The sequence below is a fragment of the Podospora pseudocomata genome, chromosome 7 (genome assembly GCF_035222375.1).
Source record: "Podospora pseudocomata strain CBS 415.72m chromosome 7, whole genome shotgun sequence".
In the NCBI taxonomy this organism is placed as follows: domain Eukaryota; kingdom Fungi; phylum Ascomycota; class Sordariomycetes; order Sordariales; family Podosporaceae; genus Podospora; species Podospora pseudocomata.
The window spans coordinates 3,129,091-3,140,275 of record NC_085891.1 but is presented as its reverse complement, the minus strand read 5'-3'; the positions used below and the strand labels follow the sequence as shown (position 1 = coordinate 3,140,275).

The 11,185-nt window shown below is 53.4% G+C and overlaps 2 protein-coding genes across 2 annotated transcripts; both read right to left on the bottom strand.

The window, feature by feature from the left end:
- Positions 1 to 1,651: 1,651 nt before the first annotated feature.
- Positions 1,652 to 7,738, bottom strand: QC762_710550 (uncharacterized protein). Its single transcript, XM_062893901.1, has 2 exons — positions 5,640 to 7,738; positions 1,652 to 5,578 (listed from the first exon to the last, which is right to left on the bottom strand). The coding sequence occupies exons 1-2, from the start codon at positions 5,920 to 5,922 to the stop codon at positions 2,085 to 2,087; spliced, it is 3,777 nt and encodes a 1,258-aa protein (XP_062739752.1). The 5' UTR covers positions 5,923 to 7,738; the 3' UTR covers positions 1,652 to 2,084.
- A 625-nt stretch (positions 7,739 to 8,363) lies between these two features.
- QC762_710540 (uncharacterized protein) lies at positions 8,364 to 10,918 on the bottom strand (the record flags this gene model as incomplete). The annotated part of the gene is made up of 1 exon (XM_062893900.1): positions 8,364 to 10,918. The coding sequence occupies one exon, from the start codon at positions 10,916 to 10,918 to the stop codon at positions 9,104 to 9,106; it is 1,815 nt and encodes a 604-aa protein (XP_062739751.1). The 3' UTR covers positions 8,364 to 9,103.
- Positions 10,919 to 11,185: the final 267 nt, after the last annotated feature.

Genomic DNA, 11,185 nt, shown 5'->3' with positions numbered 1-11,185 from the left:
CCGGCTTTTCATGAGATCAAGTCGCACAGTACCTATCTCGTCCGATCCCGCGCTGTCATATCCCAGTCTGCCCTTTCCCAGATTGCCTCCTTCTCAATCAACATCGTCTTTCCCCATCTTGACTTTAGACTTGGGACTCCTGGTGCTAGGGACATAACAACCACCAAGGAGGCCGTGATGAAGCATCTTCATGCAGCAGCAGACAACAAACTCAAGATCAAGATCCGGCGTTTGCCATCACAAAAGGTGGCTCATGCCCAAATCATCGCACAAGCGGCCGTTGTCCAAGTCGCTGATCAGCTCCTCGCCGTCTATTCCCCTGCGAAGATGACGATGGACGCGCATGCAACCAGTCTTCGTTATGTCAAAGCACGTAATCCCGAGCTTGGTTTGCATCAGTCACTTCACAAGTATTATCTGGATCACCTAAACCGCTTTCCCGACCTTCAACAGGCGCTCTCGTCTGCGAGCGCACCTGCAGCACTCCCCGGAACACGAGGACGAGACGCAGCCGAGTCCGAAATCGTACTTCCTCCGGCGAGAAGCGAGGGCCCGCATGTTGAATACCTCTTCGCCGTGAGCGAACGCGCGGACCTCTTTCCAGACCTCCAACAGGCGCTGGATACATGCACCGGTGCGATGACCGAAGAAATTTGAGGGCTCATCAAGGACGTCTACGCTCAGTATCTGGAGCAGTTTTCCGGTGTTGTGCTGGCAACGCCTTATGCTGTCACCAGACCAAAAGTCGTCCGTACATACTCTGCGACACCGCCATCGTTGGCGAGGCAGGCAAGTTATCCGCATGGTCGGTGATCCAGCCCAGCACGGACCCTTTATCGGAGTTTGCTTTGGGGCGCTTGTAAGCGTTGATATTGTCTTGCTGTTTATTTTGCCTATTTTATATGGTTACTCCAGCATATTTTTATCGGCGCTTGCAGCTGGCAGCTTTCCATCCAAACTCTCTTTCAACACCGTTCGCGGGCTCGAATGAACATTATCAGCAGCGTTTACTAGCCTAATATCATCCATCCGAGCCTTGGATCAGCTGTGTTTGCGAGCGCTGCATGACTCAACCGAGCTTTATATATCCACAAATGAGTAATGTCTTTGATGGCTCCGTTGTTGGAAGACTGGGTTTTACTCGACGAAGATAAGATGAGACACTGGAAAGGCTTTGAGGGTTTGAGACAGTCCTTGATGACGAAGACGGTACAAGGTGAAATGAAAGGATGGTGACTGGGTTTTGGAACGGGCCGTCAAAGATAGTTGATATGTCTTTGAGAATAGTCAGTAGATCAAGCGCAGCGCCGGCAAGAATACAGTAAAATGTGACCCGGTTGGCGAACATGCATCGACCAAAGGGCAGAGTATGGCGAATCTTGCATGCAGAAAGGTCATCTTCAAAGATAATTACTGGGTTTATGAAGATGGTTTCTAGGTGTTGAATGTGTATCGATGGGCCTGTGAGGATAGTTTAAAGGCGTTGAATGATAGTTGAAAGGGGATTTAATACAAGGTAACCTCTATCAGGAATGCAGACTTTATAACAACTCTCTTCTGTAATACTGGGAAACATATATCATGATGCTGGGTGCGTGCCGTTTTTTCGGGGATAGCTAAACATCACCAACAAACATAACCCACAACAAGGTCTGACTCTAACAACTACTCAATATACTATTAATTATTCTCTAACCCATCCAGTCCGACTCTATGCCCCCATCCATCCCATTCACTTTCTACCTTGTCCTCCCCAATAACCGTCATGCTATGCACAAAAGACTCAGCAAGTAATTACAAACCCCCAATCTTGATTAAAAGCTACCTGTATACATCAACCTTCCGTAAAACCGTACCGCCATGCCGTCATCGTACTCGTACTCATCTCGGGGTCATGTTTCCAAAAACAAACAAGTCATCAGACATCCCCCGCAAGCCAAATACAACAGTAGTGGCAAAACAGACACGCCTGCCTCACGCTATACGTCCGACGTTTTGCCATCTCGTCATTATATTTCTCCAATTCATCCCATAACATCATTGTTTTCTTTTTCGCAAAAAAAAAAGAAAAAAGTCATGACATCTCAAACATCCCTCACACCCCTCTGTATCCTCCTCATGGCATCCCGGTGCGCCTCCAACATCCCCCGATCCCTCCTCATCCGCTCCTCAAACTCCCTCTGCCTCCCCTCCCTCTCCAGCCTCGTGCTCTCCAGCCTCGCCGCCTCGGCCTCCTTTTGCTCCATCATCACCCCGCGTTGAATGTCAATGTTCCTCTGGGCTTCAACACTACTCCCAGGGGTGTTTCCACTGTGCCGATCTCCTACGGATTGGAAAGCACCCTTGAGACTGGTCATGGAGGTGGTACTTCCTAAATTAAGCAACCCCCCCGAAAGAGGCGGGCCGTGGTGGAAGCCATCACCTCCGACAGACCTGTGTCGGGCCAACGTCTTTGGCCGTGCGTTGGCCCGGAGGTCAGCTTGGACGCTGTTGCGGAAGTTGGCGAGCTGCGCCTGGCGAACAGCTTCGGTGGGTACTGTGCTATGACGGAGAGGCTGGTATGAGTCGAAAGTGGTAGACTCTGTTGTTGCGCATGGGGAAGGGTGAGAGGTAGCAGGTGGCGTAGGACTTCGCAGCCCTGAACGCTGGCGTATAAGCGCCTGCTGGGGCTGCATAGACATACTGCTCTGTCGGATCAACGCACGGCGTTGGGATAGTGGCAGGTCATCGAGGTCGACGCCGACTGCTGGGCTGGAGCAATCGCTAGGGACATTGTTAGGTGCAGAGTGGCTGTGCAGACTCTCGTGTTCAGAGGAAGGCCTTGCGACAGGAAAGGTTGGTATTCCGTAGGGAATTGGTTCAGCAGTCTGAGCGTAGATTGACCCAGACGCTTTATTGCGGAGGAGCGTCTCGCGCACACCCATGAGAGTAGGCGGAGAGTACAAGGATTGTTGGCTGATCCGTGTCATGTTCGGGACCGAGGTTGAAGACAACAGCCCATGAGGGAACGCAGATGCCGAGTTTGTGTTCGGCATGGTCCAGGTTGTATCTGAGGGAAAAGAGGTTGAAACGTGTTCAGTTGGCTCATGATCGCCCTCTTCCGCGATGGGCTCGGCGATAAGTCTCGAATTTCGCCCCTTGAGCATCACGCCCGTCATGGAAGAGGAGCGATAGGGACTGTTCAACTTTCCTTGCTGCAAGTCAGGCGAAGAGCCAGGCTGGATAGCAGAGGCATTCGAATCTGGATACGCCGAGAACGATGTCCTGGAACTGCTCCTGCTGACAGGTTGGCCTGTGTAGTTTGACATGGCGCTAGCCGATCGAGGGGCGTATGGAGGAATGGTCGCATTCTCGGCTGTTTGCTGAAGGTCGACAATGTCAAGGGGCGCCGGTTCTTCGTCTGAGCCGTCTTGTGCTGCAACGATCTCTTGCTGGAGCTCATCTGGGTCAGGGATCTCAGCCACACTCAGGTGTTTCGCCCACTCATTTGTACGATAACACAATGCTACTCGGGACAAGGCTGGTGGAAGATTCCCTCTCGTCAGACTGGCGGCAACGGAATCCAATGATTCCCCTCTGACCGCAGCATCATCCCCATCTTTTGCACCGTCCTCATCATGCTTGGGGCTTCCCACAGGGTCCGCCCGCGAACTGTCCTCGTCAGGATCCATCTTCTTCTCGACCTCGAAGTCGGCCTGGAATTGCGGTAAGGGTGCAGGATTCTTTTCTTCAGGAACAAAGCCTCCTTGTTCAAGAGCCGGCGAGGACTTGGCCAAGCGTGACTCGGCAATAGCAAGTACGTCCACGTCGGAGAGCCTTGTGGGTATCTCAGGAATCATATCACCAACCTCCCCAGAGCTCAGCGACGTTTCCTCCTCTTGTTTCATCTCAGGGACTGCCGCCTCTGTCCTTTTGGCTCCCGGCGTACTAGAGTCGGCCGACTGGGGTTTTGATTTCCAGGCGGGCAGTTCCATTTTCACATCAGTAGTTGGCGATGGTGTCGCCGAGACTTCTCCCAGAGAGCTCAAGTCGTCCAAAACCGCAGCAAGAGAGTCGAGGTCGTCCCTATTTTGGACAGACTCGACAGCCAACTCTTCTGCGCTTTCGCCCACTCCCTCGATGATCCCACGCTTGCTGTGGGCAGACCGCCGGGAAAGGCCCCTAAGCAGCTTGGCCGAACCACTTGACAGTCTCTCGGCAAGCTTTTCCGCCGTTGAATTTCTAATCCGAGGTCCAGGCACGTTCTCCCGGCCTTCCTCGTCGGCACAGGTTGCAGCAAACGAGGAACGACCCTCCTCGCTTTTGGCATTAGACAGCGGGAAAGGCAGACTGAGAATGGGAACCTCAGGGGTGTGAAGCGAGTTTCGTTGAGAGTTACGTTGTGAGCTGCGTCTGGAATTCATCATGATATAACTCTCGCGCCTCATATGACCATCGTGAGTGTGCGAAGAGGTAACCTCAGGGGTCGAGCGCCCGCGAAGCTCGTCCTCACTAATCCTGACCGTGAATCTTCTCCCATCGCCGACGTCTCTGGCGATAACAGTCTCATTCATGTCGGCCTTCTCCGAGGGCGTAGGGTCCGCCAGAGGGTCGACATAAACCTCGGCCGCTACAATCCCATCAGTATCAGTCGGGGACTTGGTGCGTCTCGAGTAGGCCAGAGTGGCAGAGCTGTGACGAATTCGCTTCTCGTCATCCATATCGCCCAATGCCGAGTCGGAGGCCTGGTGGGTCGGGGTGTTCTCGCCATAGATACGCTCCCAGCGACGGAGCTCGCGAGCCGTCATCTCCTCAACTTGGCGGCCGATGATCTCCTCTTCGATACGAAGGTTCCGCTCTCCTTCGGCAATCTCCTCCTCACGTTTGCTTCGACGGTCTTTGATGAGACGCCAGAGCCTGAGCTGAGAAACAATGCCGGCGAGGAAGATGAGTATTGTGACAGCGAGTTCAACCCGAATGCCGCGTGTGAGTGGGTAGGTATTCGCGCCAAGGGGGAACAGCTTGTCGTTGAGTGCCCAAATGTACGCCCAAAACTCCTTGAGACCAGCGCGAGTGAAGCAATCGATTCCGAGAACAGTCAGGGTGGCCCCTGAGAAGGAAATACATGCGATAAGTGCATATGCCCGAATCTGAGTCCATGGCACAAAGTACACCCCAAAGCCTGAAAAGGTGAACGAGGCAATGAACAAAACCTTGCCAACAGTTGATGGGACAAGTCCACCGGGCTGAAGAGTCAGCAACCACATGCTGAGACAAAAGCCGCCCAGAAGACCGGCCAGACACTCGGTGAGTTCCTTAAAAACGATGGCAAGGCCACCTAGAACAGCTCCGGTGCAGACAGCTGCTACCACGTATGCTCCTTGGACAGCGTCACTGACTGGTGGCACCATGACGTACAAGATCAGCGCTGTTGTCCCTAAACTTGCCAGGTAGGCGGTTGAGAAAAAGGTATGTAGCCATTTTGTCTTGATCCCCACGATAGCATAGACGAAGCCGGTGATGAGCATAATGGCACCGGAAACAGCCCATCCGGGGGTGATGACAGGCTGTAGGGGAAGCTGGTCATCTGGAAGCGGAGCTGGAGAACGGTAAGCTATGGTGCTCAACAATCAGATGCTGGCAGACCAGATCCCACTTACCATCGAGGGCGCTGGTGTTGAACAGAGAGGCCGGATCAACAGTTGATTTGGCAGAAGGCGGCAATGTGGACGAGGGATTTAGAGTACCAATGACCGGAGAGCCAGAGGGGGCGATTGACCTTGTCGTTTCCGATCCGGCCTCTGTCAACGTCCGAGTCGGCGTGACCGTTGTCGAGGGGGTCACTTCGTCTCGCTTTGCTGGCCCGAGACCACCCGCAGCAGCGAAGCCAGCCAGAAGCCCCAGACAAACTAGAGCTTTTCCAGAGCTCTGTGCAAGCTTCATATTGGCCAGCCTGCGAGTTGCGCGCTCGATATCGTGACCGTTATCCTAAGTTGCGCGGAGGCCCTACTGGAAACCGACGGGAGCAGTTTGCCAGCTCATAGCACGGTGAAGAAGCAGCGATGTTCTTTGACACCGGATCGCCTTTCAACAAATACTGCCAGCGTTGGGTGGACTTGATGGCGGTGATACGGAACGGATCAGACTGAAGGAGGCCCGGCAGCAAACACCGGGTGCTGAAGCTCAGTCTAGACGCTTGCCTGGGACAGGAGGGGAAGAAGACGAGGGACATGCGGCAGATCAAACGATATGACAAGGCGGAGAACATATAACAGGTAGCTGAGAAAAACCAGGGATTACTGGCGGGCGGGGAGGGGGGTTGGAGCCAGTGTCAAGCCACTCGAGGCAGGCCCCAAGGATGAACTGGTCCATGATCCGCCGACAGTAACTGGCATAACCCGTCCACGAGAAACAAGATCTGAGATGGGGCTGCTCGTCTAGATCACGGTACGGTTAACGGGATGGATATCAGGAGACGCCGGGAAACAGCAGGAGGCACGAGCGCCTAAGGCGTCCGCTGGGAGGCCGGCCATGGCACACCAGGAGACGTCCATCGTCGACATGATGCTGGGCAAGCTGTAGTTCGAGTGGATGGTCAGCGAGGCCAGCACTCGAAGCAGGAGATTAGCGGGACGTCAACGAGGTTGACGACTCGACGTGGGGTGCTCAATGGGGTGTGTGACTGCGGCAGAGGCGTCCAAGCTAACGACCGGCCTCCGCAGAGCCGACAGGGTTCAGCAACGCCGCCAAGGGGTTGGCGCATGCCGTATCCGGACCTGAGGTTGACAAAAGTGGGCGCTTTCATCCAAGATTGCCCAGATCAAGACGCATCGTGCGGCCGTGATTCGCTGTGATGTGCTGTTGCCCATGCCTCGAGCTCCGCTTCAACGACACCCCAAATCTTGACACAGCCAAATTCGTGGAAATCCAGTCCAACGTCGGACATTTTCCTCCCCCATGCTGGAAACCTTGTGGACTCGTGTAGTCTACGCTACCACTCTAGACGCAGTTCGTCCCCAAAAAAACCTGGTGTCTCTCCGGATGAGACAGAGTTGACGCAGGCTAAATTACCGACCTTTCGCTGGTTGCTGTACGGAATCAGCCCGGCAGTGAGCGGCGGGAGGCATGGTGAAGAACTAATTTGATGGCGGCTGTTGTTACCGAACGTGGCTCAGCTTGCCATCTTCTGGCTAGGCTGGTGAGGACTGGTTTGTTATCCCGGTCTCACATGTCGAGAGCACGAGATGCAATCGGCCGACTGACTGCCGGAAAACCGAAGGAAGTTGTAGTTGCTCCCCCACAGATAGCCGGTACCTGATTTCCATTGATTAGCAGTTTGCGACGCCAAGACGCGGGATGTTACTTGGACGCGCCCAACCATCCAGAGGCCATCATACGGTCCACGTACCGTGCGGATGAAGAGATAGATGAGAAACAAACCACGATAAACAAAGACAAAAGAAGAAAGACCTGCGTCCTCCGCTGCACAATGCTCGTCGATGATCTCGGGTTTATTGGATATGGATCTGCCAGCGTGACAGCCAGCAGCATGAGCGGGGAATGAGAAAAACGAGAAAAAGCTGGTATTTTCCCCTGCTGTGGCTTAAGACCTGCCCTGATCTGGCAAATGGGACACACTATCAGTCAGTACATTGGCCCCTCTTCAAGCGGTCAACTTCTTTCTGTTCTTGGGTTGTTTTGTTCCTTCCACTTCATATACCAAAAGTCCCTTCCCCAACCTCCTTCTGATGCAGAAAAATTATCGTTCTCAATTGGCAGTGGTGATGTCACAATGCGATGTTAAAAAGCTCCGGCCTCTCCACTCTTCCCGCAAGGCTAACTTTCAGCTAGCGCCATATTCCCGCCAAGCTGGAGCTAGAAAAGGACAAGTGGAGTGGCTTTGCAGGGCCCACAAGTGCACGTCCCTCATCGAGGCTGCCATGGGCCGAACCTGAAGCTGACCACTCTTCAACCATCATGCCTTCCACATTTGGCACCAATGCATTTATGCACGCCCTTTCTTGGGCTTGTGTTTGTTTGAAGACTCGATGAGGAAGGACAGTCCACCTCCGGACGCCTCAACTGCCCGTCTCGGCGCCTCTTCCAAGACGTTGACAATGACAACCGTCACAACTGTAAGCAATATGAGACAGACAGTGGAAACATACAGATACGAACATGTTCACTTTTTGATCTGATAACTGTAGCCGAAAAGAGCTGGACTTACCCAACCCTGCCAGGATATCCTTGCCTTCTGAACCTGGGCCATTTACCGGCTCGCAGACGGGCAAGAACCAAACTGTCAGCGTGAGCCCGGCAACGAGGAAGACTACTAGACCATGAACAAAACACTATCTGCACCAGGCCCAACTATCCAGGAAGCTAGTTAGTCCTGGTAAGTCGTTGACAACTGACAACCTCCTATGGTTCAACATCTGGGGCCCAAAATGGCATCAACGCTCAATATCCCTGGCAAGCAACATCTTCGGCATGTACAAGTATCTCTGCAAATTGGAACCCCCCCAAGAGAAAGAAAGAACGGAAAAGAAAAGAAAAGGGTCAAAAAGAGATGGTGTTCACATTTTTATGCTATCCCACCCATTCAACGCCTGTAGCAACGTTTTAATATCTACATCAAGTACACACACTATACTCCAAGGTAGATCTTCGCACCAGAATAGTAGAAATAACTCCACCGACCCGCTTTCGACCTCCGTGTCTCAAAAAGCTCTCTCCTATCCTTTACATCATCCAAAAGTCCAGTCCCTCCCACAGTGTAACACCCCCCAGATGTACCCAACACTCAATCAAAGAACATCACCTTCTTCCTTAGCTTCACCGCTTACAACCCACACCACAGCCTACCATCTTCGCCCCAACCACAATATCGTCAAGACTTTATAAACACACACATTCCCTTGCAATAAAAGACGTCTGTGTAAAGTCATAGTAAATAAAGTTCATAAAGAGCCATTGCTATCGAGTAGCTAACGCTATAGCCAAAAGCCACCTCCCTGTTTTCATTATCCACATAACCCATTCCAAACCAACCCCCATCCGCTAGAAAGAAAAAACACTCTCGCCTCATTCATACATTAACCTACATATCCCCACCCCACCCCAATCACATCCTCCGTCCAAGATACCCCTTCCCCCCACTGGCACCACTCCCGCTTCCACTCCTACCACCACTCATCCACTTCTCCACCCCTTTCCCTTTTACCACTGATCCATCCATCTCGCCATTCCCCCCACTAGCACCACTCCCACTTGTACTCCCGCTCCTCCTCGTCTCCCTCTCCATCCCTTTCCCTTTTACCTCCGATCCATCCATCTCCCCCTTCTTCTTCCCCCTCATGACTTCATCCCCCCCTTCCTCCTTAATCCCCATCAACCACCCCACACCCGCCAACACCTTTGCCAACCCCCTAATCACCTCCCTGACAGGCAACATCAAAACCCAAACCGCCCCCCCCAAACACCACCCCACCAAATCCCACTCCGTCCCCTTCCGCCCCCTCCCCGCAACAACAGCACTCAGGCTAATAGCATCATCCACCCTCTGCCTCAAATCCCTCAACCTCCCCTCCGTGTGCACCGCCAGGACCCTAGCCTTCTTCTCATACCTCCTAACCGCTCTATTCAACGCATCAATATCAGGCTGTATCTGATTCCTCACCTCCCTGACAAGACTGGCATGCACCCGCCTCGTGTTTGCCTCCACTGGTGACGGAGCATTGGTCAGTCCCCGTGTTTCGAGTTCATCCAACCTCGCAATCAACTCCCTCCATTGATTCATCGTGACTTTTTCCTGCCGGTAGGGGTTGGAGTTGCTGTGGACCAGTCTCTGGAGGTGGAGCGTCTGGGCCTGGATAAGCTTCATAAAGTGTGACACGGGCGATATCTCCGCCGCAATAAAAAAGATGACAAGGTTAAAGTTTGACACCAACCCCTCCGAGCCTCGCGACAAAAGGTTCCGGCCGTGGTGGAGCATCCAAGCCGCCAACCCGGGGGCGACAAAGCAAGCCAACAAAGCGGCACACTCCAGAAGACCGAGCAGCGTGAGGGCTTGGCTGGCGGTTTTGGCGCGGCGGTCCATCTTGCTGGTCTGGGGATCTGGCTGTGATGGCTGTTGTTCATCCGGCCCGGGGTTCTGTTGCCGAGGGCTGACAGCATCATCGCTCCCGCTGTCGTCCGGAAAAGCACTCTCCACAACCGACCCCTCCTCCTCCCGAACCTGCTGTGACGCATGATACCACTTCCACGGCACCGTTACCGACCAGTGCAAAAACACGGCCGCCAGCCCCAACAAAATGAGGTCGGTGATAACCGAGCTGCCGTTTTTGAAGACTAGCCCGACCAGTGCCGGGAGGAGGGCAAATACCAAGGGAAGTGTCGCTCCCCATGATACCTCGCTTCGGTGTATAAACGGCCCTGGATCGAGAATCTCATCGTGAAGGCCACGCCCAGCTTCGTTCAAGCTGTACACTGAGAAAGTGGAGCTTCGACGTCGGCCGCGGTCGTCCTCGAAAGCGCTGGGGGCGGTACCACCGGACATTGGTGAGCGGTGCCCGGAGTGGACAGACTCCGACTCCTCGTGCATGGTTTCCAGGGCCGTTGATATGCCCTGGGAACTTGGACCAGGGCATGAGTCCAACGAGGTCGTGAGTCTGAGGCGATGATTCATGACTGGGATATGGAAGAAATGTTTCCCTTGATGTGATGGCAGGGATGTCCAGTGTCTCGGTTCAGCTGGAGGGCGTGACGTAGCGATGGGTGGTATTATACTGGCAAGACGCATGTAACAGAACGGAACAACAACAAGATAATAAATCTTTTTCAAAAAGCGGTTGGAAAAGTCATAATGGTGACAGGAATAAACAGAACAAGAACCAACAGTTGAGCTTCGAGAGAATTGGAGAGAGGTGGGTGACGGCATTGACCTGCCCGTTCTTTCCCCACCCCAATAAGCTTTGCGGGGTCCCGCGTTAGGTGCCGGCCTCCCGGCGCCTTCCCCACATCTTCAGCGGGGGATCTGTTACGTTCCCACTAATGATTTTCTGTGGTGATACCCTAGTTGCAGTTTTGGATATGTACCTTCCTTCCAGGTTGTCTGCTTGCACTTGGTAGGCGCGCATTGTATTTTAGAGCATCATGGACGTGGGAATGGGCACATTAAAGAGGCGGGAAGGTTTCGGAAAGAAAT